Source organism: Rhea pennata, chromosome 1, assembly GCF_028389875.1.
Source record: "Rhea pennata isolate bPtePen1 chromosome 1, bPtePen1.pri, whole genome shotgun sequence".
In the NCBI taxonomy this organism is placed as follows: domain Eukaryota; kingdom Metazoa; phylum Chordata; class Aves; order Rheiformes; family Rheidae; genus Rhea; species Rhea pennata.
In genome coordinates this window covers 2,157,456-2,178,049 of record NC_084663.1, presented here as the reverse complement: position 1 = coordinate 2,178,049, position 20,594 = coordinate 2,157,456, and the positions used below count along the sequence as shown (strand labels likewise).

Sequence of the window (20,594 nt, the reverse complement as noted above, 5' to 3'; positions counted from 1 at the left end):
GGACTTCATCTTGCATCCCCAGGAAGCCTTGCTTTACCCAGATCACCTACTGGGGATCAGTCCCTGGCCCACGCTGATCCCAGGGGCTGGGTGTAGCCTGGGGCAGATTGGTTGGCATGGCCCATGTTATACCATGCTAAAGAGTATGGCAAATCCCAGTCCATGGTCCCACTTAGCTTTTCTGGTATAGATGTGGCTTCAGAGGTGTTCAAGCTGGTGTTACTGAGCTGAAGGTGTTTTGTGTGTTGCTCAAGGCAGGATTCCCATGAGATCTGGAGAAGCTGGTAGGCAAAGGGGCACTCACTTTCTGAGAGCCTGCACAACTTCCATTAGGAGTCCGTTGGCAAGGTCAGCCCCCAAAGCGCCCATCACACATTTATTTACATGTTCAATCCACTTCCTCCATCTCCAGAGCTGTGAAATCAGAGGAGATGAGTTCTTAAACTGCTCTGAGTGCACAGGACTGTAAGTGGTCTGAGCCCAGCAGGGCTGAAAGGTCTCCTGAACTTCCTGGACCTCAGCCAATGTCTGCATTCCTCAGGGAGCAAGAGGGTGCAAAATATTTCTCTCTGGAAAACAAGGCAGGGCAGAAAGCCCTCACCATTCACCCCAGACAGTAAGCTTTCTTCCACAGGGATCCAAATCTGCCTGGTGGGACAACCGAAAGAAAGAGATGTGGGTGGCTACCTCTTTTAATGAGGTATTTTTGCTATTCTGTCCTTTTTGGCCCTTAGACCCAGGTGCTTGGCATCACCTGAGGAACTGCATATCAGAGAATCATAGAATCAGTAAGGTTGGAAGGGACCTCTGGAGATCATCTAGTGCAACCTCCCTGCTCAAGCAGGGTCACCTAGAGCATGGTAGACAGGGTTGCATCCAGGCAGGCCTTGAAGATCTCCAGAGAAGGAGACTCCACAACTTATCTGGGCAGCCTGCTCCAGTGCTCTGTCACTCTCACAGGGAAGAAATTCCCCCTCACGGTCAGGCGGAGCTTCCTGTGCTTCAGTTTTTGCCCATTGCCTCTTGTCCTGTCACATGGGGCAACCGAAAAGAGTTTGTCCCCGTCCCCTTGACCTCCTCCCTTCAGGTACTTATGCATATTGATAAGTTCCTCCCTCAGTCTTCTCTTCCCCAGGCTAAAGAGGCCCAGCTCTCATATTTTTAAAAGCTTCTGATACCTTCTGGCAAGCTTCAGGCCTTGCCCCGTTATGTCACCCAGCCCATCAGTGCTAATTAAGCTATCTAGTAACTATGCCAACTTAAGCCCTGCTCACCCCATGGATGTCGAGGAACGGCAAGACACATAATCTGACAGCAGCGGGGAGCCAAAGGTTTCTGAGAATCAGCACTCAGGTATCTGCAACGAGTACGAGGGGAAATCATCCTTAATGGAGCTCTAACAAAAGGGGCAGGTTGGAAACAGCTCTCATCCATCAACGCTTCCTCGCCACAGAACACAAGACGAAGGATTTCCTTAGCCCCAGGAACCCTCAGGGAAAGCTCATCCCTCTGCAATAAGTTAGTCTGTAGGAGTTGGCTGGAGGGGGAGATGAGAAAGGACTGCAGGCCATATCGTTGTTCCCTGGCTCTTGCTGGTAGAGTCCCACACCTGGGTAGCTCCATCGGAGTTTCCCAGCAAGCTTTTTGCACTGACATTTGCAGAGTTCCCTTGTCAAGGAATATGACCAAAAACTCCAAGAATTTGGATAACCAACCCACCTTCCAATTTTAGGTCAAGGAAGAGAAATTTCAGTTCAGGAGATAAAAGCTTTGAGGAAAATGAAAAGATGAGTGAATTACTGGAGCGGTGGATTTAGGTGTGTCTTAGCCAACAGCGGAATGTGATGAAGGGAAAAACGCTCAACTCCGCATTGAAACCAATGGGGAGCTCTCACCACTACCAGCCACTGCCTCTCAGACCACGGCTGGTACCTTCAAAAGATGAGTGAGCAGTTCAAAGGTGCTCTTCCAAGAAAATCCAGGATTGTGGCTCTTTTCTTCCAAAGGAGCAGCTGTGACCTTCACTGGCATATGGCTTGGTGTCAAGAACATCTCCCATCCTAACCTGGAGTCCAACTAACAGTTGCTATTGGCCGCTCTCACCTCTTCATGACAGGGTTCAGAGGCACTTCCCCATCCTCAGTAGGACTTGCCTCTTCTCAAGGACAACAGATCCACACTGGCCCCTCACTAGAGGAAAATGGTGATTGGACTTCAAAGCAGAGGCTAGGTCTGCAGTGCCCAAAGGGTGTCCCTCCTCCGCACTGAGGTGCTGAGTACCAACTGGCCTTCCTGAGCCAGGGAGCTGAAAGCACCCTCGGAAAGGCTCAGAGAGGAGCTCTGCAGAACGCTCAGGACCCAAACACAGTCTTGGAGCTGCCAGGAGTCCCCAGCAGGGACTCTGCTACTACAGCCTGGAAAAGGTCCCCATCTGTGACCCCCTCGGTGGCTTTCCCCACCTGCGCCTGAGGTCAGAAACCCCCCAGCCACGGTTAATGAAGCATAGGGCAGAGCAGCATGAGTGGGGCAAACCTGTCCTCAGGGCAGATGGTGTCGTAGGCTCTGCACCGGGACAAGGACCCACCAAGGTGCCGCGCTGGCCTGTGCTTTGAAGGAAAACATGTTGATTGGGATAATTCTGTTAACCAACCCAGGACTCTTCTGAAAACCCAAACAGGCATCTTAAGGGGCTGTAAAAACCTTTGCATTTAAAATATATTTGCACCAAGTCTTTGGCTTGTAGGGGGAAGCTGTAGGGAAACACGTTCTTGCGTCTGTGTGATCCTGCAAAGTCCCAAAGTTTGCAACAGCCCCGTTTCTTGGTGAATCTCTTGCCAGTTTGCTCAGCTTGTTGGGTTCAGAGGTCTTTTTACCCCTCTTTTTCTTCTGAATGAGGACAGACACCACAGCCCCGTGACGTTGCCAACTCCTTCTGATTTCATTTTAATGAAATCATGTCCAAATGAAGGCTCCACGTCTGGAATTACGACTCAAACCCCGTGATCGCTCATTTTTATATATACACGAGGGAGGGGAAAAGCGTTTCCATAGAGAGAAAAAATATCGCAGCCCTCTTAATAACAATAAAAGAAAAGCAAAGGTACAGAAGTTCAGGGGAACGTTCCTGATGCCTCTCTCCTCCGTGTGAGACAGCTGCTTGCAGCCAGAGCCCCTTCCCATCCCGACCACCGAAGACTCTCAGGTGAGTGCCTTGCCTGGATTTCATTTATTAAACAACCGCCAGCTTCATTTGCACAAAGTTTAAATATTTCAGTGCTTTCCCTGGGAGAACAGGTTCTACAGGCAAAAAAAGAAGTAGGATGGGAAAAAGCACTTCAAGATACTGTATTAAGAAATTCCCCCCACCCCAAGATATGTCTTTTCACTTAATGTGACAATTTGGGGAATCAGATCAGGCAGCTGAGGTTGAGCAGCATGAGAAGGGTTTGAAAATACTCTTTGGAAGACTAAAAGTGAGGATAAAAATCACTGCTATGGTTTAAGGGGGGGGGAGAGCAAAGCACAGCCCCCTCCCCACTAGCTCAGCTCTGATTCCGGACCCCTGGGAATAAGCAAGGCAGCTTGCACCGTTAGGAGAGATTCATTAGAAAAGTGGAGGTGGCATCGGTCAGAAAGAGTTTAAAAGGTCTACAGGTCTCATCTGCAATACTGTTTTATTCTGGACTTACTTTTTGATGGGAAAAAAAATTTAGCTTAATCTGGTGCCTTTGCTGTGAAGGAGCCTGTGATAACCAGCAAATAGCTTTGTCCCCAGTTTGCCGGAACTGGCTTCCCAGAATGATTTACTTTTCTCTTTCAAGGCTGAGAGGCAGATTTGCAGCCGATACAAATTGCCTCGCCACGGCGGTCAGCAGCATTTCGATATAATACCTGTAAATTGACCACGGGCGTCCTCGCAATTTCCACCCGCGGCGGCTGCACGGCGAGCAGCACCCGCAGGTCACCCTCCATCAACGGGAGGAGACTGAACTCCGCTCGCTTCGGATCCGCTGCACCTGGTTTTTCTTCTTCTCCTGCTTTTGGAGAGGACTGGGGTGACCAAATTCCACCTTTTTTTCTTTCTTTTCTTTTCTTTCTTTCTTTTTCCTTTTTTTTTTTTTTTTTTTTTTTTTGGAAGTGATACAAAATACCTGGTGCCCTGTGACAAGTCAGTGCACAAAACTCCCCCATGCAAAAATAATTAAGCTTCTGCTGCACACTCAGGACAGCCAGCACGTAGCCCCCACCGTGGGCACTGCATTTCCTTGCTGTTTTGCCTTGATTTTTTTTTCCCCTTTTCCTTTTTGGCAGGATATCCATCACACAGCAGCGGAGGACCAGGAAACAAAAAGCTGGGTCGGGATGCGTGTCAGCCGCATTTCCCCCTCCGTGCTGCTGCTCTCCTCGCTCAGCCGAGGTTTCCCAAAGAGTTTCGCCGGGCAGGGAAAGTTCAGCGTGCCAGGGCCGGCCGCAGGGCAGCCGGCCCGTTTCGGACGGCCGCGTAGCGCCGGCCCCGGGGAGGAGAGGCAGGCGGGGAGAGCCGCTGCCCAGCGCCGGTCTCGGGCTCAGCAGCTCCGGCGCTGCCGGCTCAAATCAGTTCACTTCACTCCCGGCAGCCGGGCTGGGTCGGCGAGCGCTTTCGGAGCGACTGCGGCTCTGCAGCCGGCAGCTCGAGCTCGCGGGGCACAAATCGCCCGCCGGGCAGTTCCCGCGGAGCCGGCGGCTCCCACGGAGACTCCCAGGGCAAGACAGGGTGCAGAGGCTGGGGCCAAGCCCAGCCTCAGCCGCAGGCTGCCGGCTCCGGATTTATTTAAAATCTAGCCTCACGCGGGCTCTCCCTGCCCAGCTGGTCCTAGGTTTTTGCTGGCTCGATGAATTAATTCGGGGGGAAAATAGGGGCAGCAGGCAAGGGGGAGGAAGGACGGTAATTCCTAAGCGCGAGCTCACGGGGGCTGAAATGAGTTACCTTATTCAGAGCTGAAGGAGTTGTAGGCACCAAACCAGCTTTGCAGGAGGTTTGAGCACCTGGGCAGAGGTCCCTCCCTGGGGCCGCAGCAGCAGCCTTTGGCACAGCACAGCTCTTCCGCCTCCTTCCTCCGGTGTCGGGATGAAGGGCAGAGTTAAGGTGATGGTTGTTACCCAGGGGCAGAGCTGTGCTTTGGCACAGAGAGGAGCAAGGCAAAGGAGCGGGCGCTGAGCGGTGCCCTCAGCCCCCGCATGGCCAGCCTGCCCTGGTATCCCACTCCGAGGGACAGCAAAGGGCAGAGTTAAGGTGATAGCAGTGACGGTGACCATGGCCCAGCGGCAGAACAGCAGGTAGATGGTGACAGCTCCTGGGGGAAAGGGCTTTAATTTGCTTTCAGATCAATCTGAGGATACTCCACTCAGCAGCTGCTCATGCAGGTCGGTTTGGCCTCACCCCGGCCACAACCCCAGCGGGTGCAGAGGCTGCAAAGGGACATGAGGGGATGACCCTGGGCGACACAGCCAGCCAGGGAGGCACCCAGGAGGCACCTGCAAGAGCTTTCCCGGAGCTCTTCCCTACCTCCTCAGCCTCCACAAAGACCATGGCATGGCAAGGCTCAGCCCCACACTCCCATCACCCCAGACAGGGTCCCTGCACCCCTGGGGACTGTCCCCCGGCCCCAGCTTGCCATGCGATGTGCTTGCCACAAGATGGGGCCCGAAGGTTGCGAATGTGAGCCCTGGTCCAGGTGCTCAGAGAGCTGGGTCCCCCTTGGGCTAGCCTCAGGCATGCTGGTCCAAAGGCAAAGACCCCCAGGGAAATTCGGTTTTAGTCAGCCCCTTTGAGCAGACGGACGGGTAGGCAGAGTGATGTGTGCATGAGCTAGATAATCCTGATAACGAATAGATAATCCTGATAATTTTAGCTGGTTCTTCCCAGAGAGGCAGGAATCGGGGATGGGCAAGTCTGACAGAGCAAGGAGGTTGCCCAAGGTTTGCAGCAGCCCCCCAGGCTCCAGATAAACTCGAATTTCAAGGTGGGAGTCAGAGGGGGTAATGCCACTGTGCCATCATATTGGGGTTGCTCCTTGAGTCCTAGCACAAGGAGGAGGCCCTGGGGCACCTGAGTCCCACCAATCCCGTCACCTTCAGGCCTGGGAGCAGCACACAGAAAACCAGGGTCCTCCTAGGGAGATAGGGACAATATCACTTCATACTGGCACCACAGGGCTCTCATGGCCACCTCTGCCCTCCCCTCCCTGTCTCCCATTATGCAGGCCGCCGCCATGCCACATGCTAAAGTGCTGCTCCTCCTCATCCTCCTCTGCGCTGCCGAGACCAGCCGGGCCCTCAAGCTCTACAATGCCGCCTCCATCTTCAGTTGCCTCAATGCGGCCCTCACCGAGGCCCAGAAGAGCCACCCAGATGAGAAAGACCATCTGGACAAGCGTGGCTTGGACTACCCAGTACCAGAGGATGCATCTGAAGAGGAGGAGGAGGAGGAAGAGGCAGTGGAGGAAGAGAAGGAGAAAAGGACATTCCCAGGGGAAGGCCACTACAAATATGTCTCCCAAGCACAGGTGAAGGGGAAGACATATCAAAACCGGGCCAAGAGTGACCGCCGCACCAAGGTCACCCTCTCTCTTGACGTCCCCACCAACATCATGAACATCCTCTTCAACATTGCTAAAGCCAAGAACTTGAGGGCAAAGGCTGCAGCCAACGCACACCTCATGGCCCAGATCGGGCGGCGAAAGTGACCCGGGGGGACTTGGAGCAGGACCGGCCATGTGGGGACAGCGAGGCCACCAGCCAACCCCACTTCCACTGGCCAGAGGGAACTGACAGCTGTGTATGATATCAATGTTGTATATTTTTGACCCACAGAGCTACCTAACTTTCAGATATCTTTTCTTCCTCTTTCTCTCCTTCCCTCTCTCCTCAGTCCTCCTTCATGCCCCAGACATTTCCATATGTGGAGAAGAAGCTGTCATCCAGAAGAGGGCAAGGGGATGTGTTGCCTCGGGAAGGTCCCTATTAAAGCTACAATCTCTTGAGTTTCCAATGTTTTGTTCTCCCATCGCCTCCATCGGGTGCTCACTTGGGTCCACCTGGGCCCTGTGATCTGTCCAAAGCCTCCCTCAGCCTAGTCACATGACCCTGTCCCTGCTACTACCCAGTCTATGCTCTGTCCCAGGACCCTGCACACAACCTCATGCGTTGGGAAGGGGAAAGCAATACTGGTCAGTGAGGCTCAAGAGAGATTTCTCAATTCCTTTTTGAGAGAGGATACAAGACACCCTTAGACTTTAAAGCCATCTTGCAACCACCCTTTTACCCCTACACTCTCAGCAGTCACAACTGGAATAGCATCACCCATGGCCCAGGCAAGGGCCCAATCTGCATGGCCCATCACAAGCATCTCTGGCTGCAGGGTGGTCCCAACTGTGCTTCCCCAGGGTGCTGACAACCATGGCCTGAGCTGAGTGTGGAGCTCCAAGCATCCCAGGTGCCTCTCAGCCATTCCAGAGCCATCCCTGAGGTCTGTTTGCACTCCTCAGTACCCCTGTGCCTATCTCCCCACCTTTCCCAGCAGACATCTGTGCAAATTTAGGGCTCTCAGCTCCCCAAGGAAGCTCTTCACCAACTCACCCCAACAAATTCAAATCACCCTCTGTTCACCCTCCATCCACGTCCCAGCTTTCTGAGCTCCTAAACCTGCCCCTTTGCCTTGGGGTATTTGTTCCCTCCTCTATCTCCTCTCCCCTTCACCTTTTAGTCCAGCTCCAAGATGCTCTTGGCCTCAAGCCCTGCATAGTAGTACTGGTGGGACATAGAGAGAAACTTGACTCCTCTTCTCCAGGAGACATTTGCCAAGAGCAAGAAGGTAGCTCAGGGAAGCCCTACACAGGGAGGACGTTATAGCAGAATGGTCTCTGGTTGAAGAGTCAGCTGCTAGTCAGCTGCGGGGAAGTAGCTAGAGGCATCTCCTCTCTGGCTTTCTGAAGAAAGACACCAGAGGAGGCAACATGACTGAATTCAGCCCTTGGCCCTGCTCAGGTGGCTGAGGCTTCTGGGTGACCTGCAACCCAGAGATGTGATAGGGGGACCTGAATTCATCACCATCCACAGACTCAGCTTAAACCTGGGAAGTAAATATAAAATAATACACCAGGCCCTCCATCATCTTCCCCTAGCATCACACTTCTCCAGCAGGCAACATACCTGCAGAGTCTCTGTGCACTGAGCCCATCCTGCCTCTGCACTGAGGCCAATGAGGGACCAGCAAGGTCTTTCCAGAGCGCCTGGGTATAGCAGCTCATAGGAGGACCCATCTGGTTAACCCTCTGTCTCCAGCCAAGACTCATTGCATGAGTAAGGGACCCTGCAGAGAGGTGCCTCTGGGAGTGGGCAACATCAGATGAAGAGATCTTCCCTGAGTGAGTAGAAGCCACTCTTTATATGTCCATCTGCCTTCCCAGGAAGGACTGCTCTTGGATCCAACTGGTCACATCAACCCAACTCAAACAACGCACTCAGTCTGCCCTGGAAGTGGTTTAGGGCACAGGGCCAGCCAGGGGGAGCCCCATGAATGGCAAGCAGAGAGAAGCACGTGTGCTGGCTCACATCCAGCCAGGCAGAGCAGGGAAGACCGAGGTCAGACCTGGCTGGACATCCAGGCAGATACACGCTTGTCCCTGTGTGGGTTTGACATCCTGCAAGGGTGCCCCAATGTTGTGAGGACTCAGCTTTTCCAGTGCATACGGCTGCGCCCTGCCACCCAGAGAAGCCTCGGCACAGCAAGGAGCAACAGAAGGCTTTGCTCAGAGTGGAGAGGCAGCAGGGAGAAACCATTGCTTTGGGCAGAAAGTTACAGTGTTTTTTCCCAGTTTTCCAGGCTGCGAACAGGCCTTTCCCCAGCAGCCACAAAGATTTGCACCAGCCCTGGTTGGGGCCCAAAGGACTTGTGATGCTCCAGGAGGGAAGGGACTCACTGACTAGCACTTGTTTAGACAAGGGGAACATCTCAGCCCCATGTTATTGCCTACAAATCAAAACATCACATTCCTGAGGCTCACGCTTGGGTCTTGCTTTCACCCCAGGTAGCTCAGGCACCTGGAGCATCCCACCAACATGTCCTGGGATAGTTTCACACCTCCTCATAGAGCGGCTGATGAGGAATTGAGGGAGCATTTGGCCCCACAATGTCTGTATCCAGATCTGCAGGCAGTTCACAGTTTTAGATGCTGTCTTGAAGCCAAGAATAAGCAAATTTGGCTACTGCAGAGCTGCTCATCTGGCTCTGCTCCCAGGAACGCATCCATCCTGGCTCCCAGCATGGGCCACCTGGCCCCGCACAGTGCTCGGCTCTCTGGCCATATTGCTATCCCAGCCTGCAGCGACCACTTGGAGGAAGTATTTTGTGTTGGGAGTGGACAAGCCCAAGGGTATTTGCTGGCTCCCGGCTCTTTCCTGGACCTGCACAGCTGAGCACGGGACAGCAGATACCAACTCAAACTGAGTGATGGGGAAAGCAGAGATCTTCCTGCCCCATCTGCATCCTCAGAGAAGTCTCACCCACATCCCACACCAGTTTTGACAAACCTTTCCAATATTAAACTATCTTCTCAGCCTTTGCCAAGCATGATCACAAGCTGCTCAGAGGGGCTGAGACACAGACAAAGGTCACAGGAGCCAGATTTCCTGAGGAAGCTGGATTGAAACATGAGCACTGAAATATCTATCAGCCACCACCTGGGTCTGGGAGCACTGGGAGCCAAGTCACTTGGAAAGGAAGAGGCAGACAGTGATGCTGTTTGGAGGTTGTATGTGCAGTTTCATGAAAATCAGCGGAGAATTCAGTCATTCCAGTCATTTCATGCAGGATCCAGGGATGAAACCCAGTTCCCCAATACTGCATTCAGGAGGAACATTTCACCAGGCAGTCAGGAGCAGAGGCCCAGGACTCAGTCAGGCCAGCTCTGCTCTTCCTCATATTCTTCTTCCACTGGTGTGTCCCTTCCACCTTCTTCATAATCCTTCCCCAAGGCAGCCAGGCCTTCCCTGGACTCCAAGAACCCCATCCTCCTTCTTCTCCTCTACACACCAATGCACAAAGGCCTCCTTCACATACATCAGGGCAAACTGGAGATGCTACAGTGATTTAAGCATCTCCCCAAGGGCAGCAAGTCCAAGGTCTCTGAACACCATTCTGGGATTGAGGAGGCCTTAAGCCCACCTTGATGGGGAAGATCCCAAAGGATGGAATGCAGGTAGTGTAGCTCAATGGGCATTGACCATTTGGCCAGAAATACACCCTGCCATGCAATGAGAAGCCCGTATTTGCATCTTGGCTACAAGCATCTAGCAGACTTCCAGCTCAATCAGCAACTAAAGCCCTAGCCATGAGCAGAACCAGCCTGTTTTTTGGGAAGGACAGCAGGAGAGACACTGTTGCCTTGCAGAGAGCTGCATCAGGAACAAATACTAGACTGAGCCTGAATCAGGGGGATGAGATGCACTTCGGACTGCAAATACCCCTACAATAGCCATTCTTGGTGGCAAGATGACCTCCTCCTGGTTGCATTGCCTTCAGTGGAAAAGGCATCACAAAAGCAACACCTCCAGGCACACCACCTACTCAGACACTTGACTCCATTGCCATTTGGCACTACCGTACCACAGTTAGCCTGAGTTTGAGCTGGGCTATCAGCAGTGTTATCTTACTGGCATGCCATGTGATTGATGGTGGATTTACTGGTCTAGAGTCCAGTGTAGGGCTAAAAGGTGATCGGAGGACTGGAGCATCTTCCCTATGAGGAAAGGCTACAAGAGCTGGGCCTGTTCAGCCTGGAGAAGGGAAGATCAAGAGGGGATCTTATCAATGTCTACAAATAACTTAAGGGAGGGTGTCAACGGATGGGACCAAACTCTTTTCAGTGAAGCCCAGCAACAGGATAAGAGGCAACAGGCACAAACTGAAACACAGGAAGTCTACGCTGGACTCTCTCCAGTAGTGCCATGTCTCCATTGTACTGGGCAGCCCAGAACTGGACACAGTACTCCAGATGAGGCCTCATCAAGGCTGAGTAGAGTGGAAGGATCACCTTGATCTGCTGGCAGCATTCTTCCTAGTGCACCCCAGCATGCCATTCGCCTTCTTGGCCACAAGGGCACATTGCTGGCTCAGGGTTAACTTCTTGTCTACCAGCACTCCCAGGTCCTTCTCCATAGAGCTGCTTTCCAGCAGGTCACCCCCCAGCCTGTGCTGGTGCATGGAGTTATTCCTCCCTAGGTGCAGGACTCTGCACTTGTCTTTGTTTTGCCATTGCTAGCATCAGTCTATAAGCTTTGTGATGAGTTGGCAAGGTCTCAGGGCTGGGGCTTGTTAGGCCTGCTCTGTCTGAACTTTTTTTGGCTGGCCTGTAACTTTATTTTACTTGGTTTAGCTATGGCAGCATCCCCCCTAATCGAGCAGGTGTCCATGGCTAATTTGTTTTACTTTTGGTTATCTTCATGAGGTGCAGCCACAGTTCTATATCGATAGCAGTAGCAAGCAGTTGTTCTAGGTAGAATGACATATTTATGGCTCTAACACAATGATGGAATATAGAGAAATACTGGCCTGGTATGACGGGGAAGTGGAGGCACAGGCAACAGTGTAGTGGAATACAGACATAGGATGACAGAGATGAGGCACGCGTTTGGCCCTGGAGAGCCCATGGCTATGATCACCCAAGGACATCTAAAGAAAGGAAGACCTGCAGCTAAACAAAACTGGCTTTAGAGGTAATGAAGAAATAACATCTGATATGTGTTAATGACGCCGTATATAGTAAATTCAGATGTAGGCTGGAGCTGCAGGCTAATGAAGAAAGAGAAATGTGTCAAAACATGTTACTAAACATATAAAAATGACCCCGAATGGATCCTGGAGGAGGAAGAAGAAACCAGCAACATCAACATGATATTTCCCCCCAGCAAAGGACTCTGGAGGCTGACAACTTACAGGGTTATCCCCTTGAGCAGTCCAAAGCTGCCAGCTGTAACAGACAGAGAAGGAAGGGTGAGATAACTCCAAGAGAAGAGAGAGAAACTATGTGCATTGCGATTTTAATTGTATTATTACTATTATTGCATTTTTTTTTCTGTATATAAGCACTCTAACTGTACTATTATTTCTTCTTTTTCTGCCACAGTTAGATCTAGACTAATGATGGTTCTTGTCTACTAAGATTTCCATTACACTAACAATAAATTTTTCACTTTACTTACATAAAAGCCCTCATCAGGGACTGTCAAACTCCCCATATATCCTCCACCAAACATTATCTTCCTGCAAGTCTCCTCCAAACCCAACCAAGGGGAGGATAACTCCAGGGGACCTCTTACAAATGGGGTAGATGACCCAATATCCTCCCACGGATGGAGTGCTTCTCTCTGTTCCATGTCTCTCTCATGAACATTTGCTTTTAATTTTTTTGACTTCTACCTTTCCGATGCTTTTCCATAGGTTCTTTCCCTGGAGATTCCCATTTTCTGCTCTCCCCCTTGGAAAGCTCCAACCTTCCTGCTGCTGAGTCTGAGAAGGCTGGTGAGATGGGTGGGGAGCAAGGGACCCAATTGTGAAGTTTAATAGCCCCCATGGAGCCAGTCCTCACGACTTGGACCTAATCCAGCTTTAAACACTTGTGTTTCTGGCCTTCAGGGTATCCTGTGCCCCTGAGTTTCTTGCTTTCATACACGCTGCATGAAAAATAAAACCATCGTCCGTTTGCAGTGTGCGATCTCACCGGGTACCTCTCAGTCCTGGCATCATGCGATGTACCATAACCTCTCTCCCCAGCCCTCCAGGGTTTTCCAGAGCATCCATCATCCCCGCATCCCACAGCAGCTTCAGTGTCTCTGATGAATTTTTACCATAAACAGCCATTATCTCTATTTGAGAGAAGGAAAACCAAGGAGTCCCCGAGATCCCTTCTCGTGGCGGGACTCAGCTTCACGGGGACAAGCTACAGTCCTGGCATAGTCAGTGGGCCAGAGCTGGTCAGGAGAACTGCACACCCTGCCACCCTGGGCCACCCAGGCAGGGGCAAGCCCCGCACCCTCAGATCTGGCCCTGGGAGTTCTGAAGAAAAGTGAAAACAGTGAAAACTCAGGCACAGACCAAGGTGTGGGGGGGGTGTAAGATTGCTTTTGCGGCTCTGGTTGCAGACAAGCCCAATGTTACCTATGACAGCGTGGTCCTGGAGACTGCAGAGTCCTGCTTGCTTCTGCCACCAATGCTGAAGAAGTCATCCCAGCCCCACAACCTTACCCGGAGGCAGTAGCTCTATCTTGCAACTCCCAGCCGATCCCAGGCAGTCTGAGAAACATGCTGCTTTCATTCATAGAAGCGGGATGAAGGTGGGAGGGCAGGTTTCCAGCCCTGAAGATTGCAAAATATGCTTAAAAAAAAGCCTCATCTTAAAAAAAAATCAAAATAATCCAGATACTCTCTGAAAAAATATTTAAAACTATTTTCCTGATTTCGTAGAATGTGATATTAGACACACTTGGGTTAGCAATGCTGCATTAGTGTTTAAAAGCCAAAGGAACCCCAAATCCTACAGCTCTTCAGGAGCAATTCCTTCAGAGCAAGTTGTTTGCCCCGTATTGCTACCTCTTTAGGAGCAGAAAAGTTAGAGAACTTGGTTAGCAGATGTGCATAAGAGGAAAGGGCAGGAGCCAGGAGGAAGCCACACTGCCCCTTTAATGGTGAGCCCAGCTCTGCTGCTATAAAATGCTGTGAGAAGGAGGTGGGGGTGGGATTTCAGTGAGGAGCTCAGGTGGTCTAGAGTCATGGTGAGTAGCTGTGGGGCTTGAGGAAGAGATTGCTCTCTGGGTAGCAGTAGCTGTTATGGCTGGTCCTCCTCAGCTCAGCAGGAGGATGAGACTGGAGGTTGCTTTTCTCTTTATTTGTGCCTGTTGGGGGAAAGGTGGGGAAGAAGCAATGAGCTTAGAAGCATACAAGGCCTGGAGGATGAACTCCTGGGGTGAAGAGCTGGTGCTTGTGGGGGTCTCCAGAGCTGGGAGCTTGGACTGGCTTGCAAGTCTGGTGTCTGCCACCTTCTCCAAGCCTGGGGAGGAATGACCTGCTGGGGTCAGCCAAGGCTGAAGCACTTTCAGACCTCTCTGTGTCTCTTGCAAAGCTCCTTTGAGGGTCTTGCTGGCCATGTCTGGTACAAGACTGAGCCAGGACTTCCCTCCTGTGCTGCTGTGGGATTGGGCAGATCTGGAGCAGACTGGGAAAGGCCTGACCTTGCAGAGACTGGTGTAGCATCCCTGTGCTGGTGTTGGGGGGGGGGGTCCTTAAGGCTGTCTTAAGGCTGCTTCCTGAGCAGGAAGATAAATGCTCTGTGGTGAGTATAGAGCTGTTATGTTAAATATCTGCTCTCAGGGCAGGACCCTCTGCTTCAGTGTAAGATGTTGCCTTGTGTTTCTGTGCCTGGTGGGGGGCTTGTTGTGCTAGGCTACTGTAAGAATATAATTTGAGTGGCTGTGCTGGGTGTCTAGCCTGGTGTCTTACCCAGGCCACCCCTAAAAACAGGGTGCTAGGGCAGACTGAGCCTTGGGTAAGCATATCTGAGCCTCTTCTAGCTTAATCTCTTATAGATGAGGTTCCTGAACTGAATGTGGCTTTTCCCTCTAGTAACCCTCAGTGAATATCTCAAGTCTAGTTTCTCTTGAGCCCAAAGTCTAATTTCAACAGCCTTCTGTGTCAGGAAGCTAGCAGCCTACCTATGCTGTGTGCAAAGGGGTCTCCTCCTCCTCAGGTTCAGACCTGGTAGCTTCATGGGACAACTGCTGGCTCTCACATGGGGAAGGTGAATGACCAGTTTCTGTCCATCCTTGCTTGCACCACCTCCCTCCAGCTGGCTCTTCCTGTGCAGCTGCTTTTAATCTAAGGAGAAATAAGGAAACAAAGCTGGCTGGTCTGAACTAGTCCCTCCCTCCCCAGCTGAGAGCACCAGAAGAAGTACCTGGGAAGGCTTTGTGTGTCCTGCTTCAAGCCAGGATTGGCAGAGCAAGGAGAAAGCATGAGCAGTCTGACTTGATAGTTATCACATGCTGTGGGCTCTGTGGCTGGTCTTGATGGCCTGCCTTGCTGGCTGTCCTGGGAACTGGTCTACTGTGCAGTGCGATGTTAGTGGTGGGATGCAGAAGGACTTACTGCAATGTTTTGATCTCTGTATCTGCCTTTAAATGAGACTACAACTTCTGTCTGAGGGGCTAATGCTCATCTGTTAATAGTTCAACATCTCTTGGGTGCCTGCTATGGAGGAAATGTCCTCACTGCCATCAAGCTGTGCTAATGTTCCTCTTGCCCTGTGTCATGGGAGCTCCACTCCTGTTTGCCATGTGCTCCATAAGGACACTCTGAGGTGCTACACTGTGCATGTTCATAACCTCTTTGTCTCCCATCTCCATGCAGAGGGAGTGTATTTCTGTCCACATTGGCCAAGCTGGTGTCCAGATGGGCAATTCCTGTTGGGAACTGTATTGTTTGGAGCATGGGATCCAGCCAGATGGCATCATCTCTTCCAATGCATCCTCAGGGCAGACAGATTCTTCCTTTGGGACCTTCTTCAGCGAGACTGGATCAGGGAAGCATGTGCCTAGAGCAATATTTGTAGACTTGGAGCCCACTGTCATTGGTAAGACATAAGATTTGCAAACTTCTTGTTAGACCTATGTAACCTTCTTTCTGACCTCTTTTGTAATCAGAACTCCTGGTGAGGTCACCAGCTTTCATGTAAAAGGAGGGCATCCTGCCAGATTAGTGCAAGCATCTTAGCAGATGGCAGTTCTTATGCCAGTGACACTCATGAGTTTACAATCTCTTCCAGATGAGATCAGGACTGGGACCTACCGCACACTCTTCCACCCAGATCAACTCATCAGTGGCAAAGAAGACGCTGCCAACAATTATGCCCGGGGCCACTATACCATTGGGAAAGAGATCATTGACCCCGTTGTTGACAGAGCTCGTAAAATGGTAACAGCTTTATTGAGAGGCTCTGTTCCTCATGCTCTCAGGTTGTGGCTGCCATGGCCATCAGGTGGGGCAGCAGAGGGGTGGCTGCGTGGAGGTCTGTCAGTTTGACTATGACCGACCTGGGACAACACGATGGGATGCATGTGGTGGGAAGGAAACTTCTTGCTGGTTGGGACTTGAGCGGGAAACCAAGGTGCTCATAATGCAGTAAAACAAAAGGTTTTTGCAAAGTCTCCTGTGCCTTAACTGTCCAGCAGAGTGGGTCTCTTGAGTGTAGTATTTGCCTGTTAACCCTTTGGCCCTTCAGTCTTTCAACTCAAAATGCAGCAGTTGTGGTACCCTGCAGTTCACAAACTGACATCGCATTCCAGTTCCTGGCTGATATTTCCACTCAGGTCTCATCCCCATCCATCTGGCCTTGGAGCAGAAGCTTTCCCCCAACACAGACTTCTGGAAGTGTTATGACAGCATTAAGATATACTTGATTTAGATATACACTCTTAGTGGCTTTCCAACTCTTCCTGATCCTTTTCTTGCCTGTACTATACTAAGCAATCTGGTCCAAACTGTCACCCAGGTCTCTACCCCTACATTAAAAATGTAACTTAAAGTGGCTGAATTTTCTCTGCTTCTAAAAGAGATGCCACCAGGTGAGAAGTGGAGGGTGTACCTATAAGCAGTATAGTAGCATGGTCTTAAACTTGATGGTTGAACCCAGCACTTAGCTTAATTTCAATTCAAAATGTGCTGAGATGGGAGTAATCTCACTAACTCAGTCCTCTGGGCTCTTTCCTCGGTGCTACAGGCTGACCAGTGCAGTGGTCTCCAAGGATTCCTGGTCTTCCACAGCTTTGGGGGAGGCACAGGCTCGGGCTTCACCTCCCTCCTCATGGAGCGACTCTCTGTGGAGTACAGCAAGAAGTCCAAGCTGGAGTTCTCTGTGTACCCAGCCCCACAGGTCTCCACAGCAGTGGTGGAGCCCTACAACTCTATCCTCACCACCCACACCACCCTGGAGCACTCGGACTGCTCCTTCATGGTGGACAACGAGGCCATCTATGACATCTGCAACCGCAACCTGGACATTGAGTGTCCCACCTACACCAACCTCAACAGGCTGATTGGGCAGATTGTCTCTTCCATCACCGCCTCACTGAGATTTGACGGTGCTTTGAATGTTGACCTGACTGAGTTCCAAACCAACCTGGTGCCCTACCCACGGATACACTTCCCGCTCACAACCTATGCTCCCATCATCTCAGCAGAGAAAGCCTACCACGAGCAGCTGTCGGTGCCGGAGATCACCAGTGCTTGCTTTGAGTTCTCCAACCAGATGGTGAAATGTGACCCGCGCCGTGGCAAGTACATGGCCTGCTGCCTGCTGTACCGGGGTGACGTGGTGCCCAAGGATGTGAATGCGGCCATTGCAGCCATTAAAACACGCCGGTCAATCCAGTTTGTGGACTGGTGCCCCACGGGCTTCAAGGTGGGTATCAACTACCAGCCGCCCACGGTGGTGCCGGGGGGAGACCTGGCCAAGGTGCAGCGGGCTGTCTGTATGCTGAGCAACACAACAGCCATTGCAGAGGCCTGGGCCCGCCTGGACCACAAGTTTGACCTGATGTATGCCAAGCGCGCCTTTGTGCACTGGTATGTGGGGGAAGGCATGGAAGAGGGTGAGTTTTCGGAGGCCAGGGAAGACCTGGCAGCCCTGGAGAAGGATTACGAGGAGGTTGGAAGGGACTCGGCAGACGGAGAAGAATTTGAGGAGGAATAAGCTTATCTCTGGGAAAGCAACTTGGATTATAAACTGTCTGGTATCCTGGCCTTGCAATTCCTTCCAGGGAAGAGAATCACAGGCTGTGTCTAACCAAGTGTGTCTTGGAAACTCTATAGCTTGGCCAGAAGTGACTCGCAGGTCAAAGCTTGTGTATGCATAAGTGAAAGTCAGTCAAATAAATGGTGACCAGCAAAACCTCGCCTTCTCCTGTCTTGGTGTTCCACCAGCCTGATTTGTGGGTTTTACATTAGGCTGACCACTGCAATCCTACCCATGGGCTTTCCCAGCTCCTTAGATGTGGCTGTACGGGCCACTCCAGGAGCAGAATAACTTCAGGCTGGGCTGAGCCCTGTGAGCTAGGGTGGGTAATGGTGATGTGAGCCCTCTGCCCTTGGGAGAAACTGTGGGGCAAGGGGGAGAGTACCAAAATGAGCCGTGAGGACCTGTCACACCGGGGCACTGGCTGCCTGTGGCCTGTCCATGTGCAGAGGTGCAGTCAACTCTGGGTTTTTCATACTGCTGGCTGCTCTGAGGCATAGTTGGGAGTGGGATCGGGTTTCTCCCATCCCCTCCCTGTGCAGAGCCCTGCTAAAGCAATCCATGTAGGGCTGCCAATACTCAGCCTGCCTGGAAGTCTAATTGGAGTCTGGAAATGGGAATTCAAATACTTCAGCTGTCTGTTAGACCCCTATAAAAGCATGTGACCCATATCCAAACTTGCTCCTGACTAATGTGAGGAGTGGTCTCCTAATTAATATTTCTTCCTTCTTTCTTGTGCTACTCAATTAGTCTGAGGTAGGGCTTCTCCCAGAGCAGGATGCAAAAATCCATACAAAGAGCTAATGAGCTGAAAAAGGAGGCTTTAACTTGATCTAGGCAGATCTGATCCCTGGACTGGAGCAGGTTATTTCTCCATCTGGGAGTCTCCTTCCCAGCAAGTGATCCAAGAAAATGAGCTGGCTGAGATGCAAGGGAGACTCTGGATCTTGAGTCAGCCGGTAATTAAAAGGCTGACAGTGCTGGCTCTGGGTCACACTGGAGGAAAGTTGAAACAACCTGAGGAAAGGGTTGGGGGAGGAGGGTTGTTATACTAAAGCCTGTCTCCACTTGCCAGTACTCAGCTGGGCTCCTGGGGGTGGCAACCCCCCAAGGTCGGCATGGGGGAAGCTCTCAGAGACTGGCTCACCTTGCTCCCTGAGGCAGAGGGCACCTCAGAGTGGTGTGGCCAGGAGTACAACCGCAGTAGGAGCTGCAGGAGAGGGAACCTCCCCTGGGACTCCCGCCTCCTCCAGACGCTGCTTCACGGGCTAGGCTTGGCGCTTGGATGTGCTCCCCTGTAAAGGGCTGATTCACGTGTTGAAGGTCTCAGTGTGATGTCTATGCCTTCCCCAGTATAGAGAGGGAGCAGAGCAGAAGCAAAATGCCCCAATCAGGTGCAGACTGTTTGGGCAGGTACAGCACAAGTTCTGCCTTTCCTGCTTAGGTGTGTGGCCAGGAGCAGAGCAAAGCTTGCTTTGGCTGGGAGCTGACTCTGCAGCTGCCCTTGCTCTTCTGGACCAGGGCTGGAGCAGCAGGTTTGCTGCTGCCTCCCTGAAGGAGACAAGGGCTGGAATAGCTGTACTGGTCCAGTGGCCTGAGGCTGCACCTAGACCATCTGATTTGACATGCGTAGATGGGCTTCTCTCCATAATCTGCTGAACCCTCTGTGCATCTGGTAGAACAAAGTTCTGCTTGGAGAAAGCGTATGTGCATACACATGCACGCAGGCTCTGCTTTTAAATCCCATTCAGGGGTGCTCTGTAGTTCCTAACTGCTGGACTGCACCAGTATGCAGTGTGGTGGAGAGGAACCCGGCTGCTGGTCAGGATCTCTCCCAGCTCTGTGGCATGTGAGCTTGAGGCACAGTTCCTGCTAGCTGCCCCCATGGCCCTGTAGCTCATGAGCATCAGAAACCTGTGTTCATCCGCTCGCAACAGTAGCAGCATCCCTTTTATCAATGCATGACTGCCCTAAGCTCGGCCTAGAGGCTTGTCCCTGAAGCTAGACACACGTTGAGGACCAGGGGGACCACACATACCTCCTCACTGGTGCTGCTCCTTCCTTGTGTTAGGGTGCAAGATGAATGAGAGAGGCGGTAGGTGCCAGGCACTGCACTGTCAGTACGGTGGAGCTGCTGGAAGCAGGGCTGGATGGCACCGAGACACGCAGTGGACCGGGGAACTTGCTCAAGGCCTTGTGGGAATGCAGTGGCAGAGAGGGAGCTGCCTCCCTTTTACAGGTGCCACTGAGCTTCCTGTTCCTGCAGGACACCAATGAACGAACCTGCCATTGTCCCTACAATCTACCCTTATTATCCCAGCTAATTGAGTAATGAATAGGCCAAAATGACATCCCAGGAACCCCACTGTCACGGGCTGCTCCATGTGTCCTTGTCTGCAGAGCTCACCTCCAGGATCAGCCTCACCATTGCAGCAGGCAGGCAGGGAAACTCAGAGAACCAAAATCACAGAATGGCTGAGGTTGGACGGGACCTCCGGAGATCATCTAGTCCAACCCCCTGCTCAAGCATCATCACCTAGAGCATGTTGTTAGACAGGGTTGCATCCAGGTGGGTTTTGAATATCCCCGGAGAAGGAGACTCCACAACCTCTCTGGGCGACCTGGTCCAGTGCTCTGTCACTCTCACAGGAAAGAAGTTTCTCCTCATATTCAGTGGAACTTCCCATGTTTCAGTTTGTGCCTGTTGCCTCTTGTCCTGTCACTGGGCACCACTGAAAAGAGTCTGGCCCCATCCTCTTGACACCCTCTCTT

General features: G+C 51.8%; 2 protein-coding genes across 2 annotated transcripts; both read left to right on the top strand.

Moving 5' to 3' along the window:
* Positions 1–6,251: 6,251 nt before the first annotated feature.
* Positions 6,252–6,725, top strand: UCN3 (urocortin 3). Its single transcript, XM_062593617.1, has one exon. It carries the CDS (start codon positions 6,252–6,254, stop codon positions 6,723–6,725), a length of 474 nt encoding a protein of 157 aa, XP_062449601.1.
* Positions 6,726–15,424: 8,699 nt separating this feature from the next.
* Positions 15,425–17,780, top strand: LOC134142691 (tubulin alpha-3 chain-like). The gene is made up of 3 exons (XM_062580085.1): positions 15,425–15,662; positions 15,855–16,003; positions 16,809–17,780. The coding sequence occupies exons 1-3, from the start codon at positions 15,434–15,436 to the stop codon at positions 17,778–17,780; spliced, it is 1,350 nt and encodes a 449-aa protein (XP_062436069.1). The 5' UTR covers positions 15,425–15,433.
* The last annotated feature ends 2,814 nt before the right edge of the window (positions 17,781–20,594 follow it).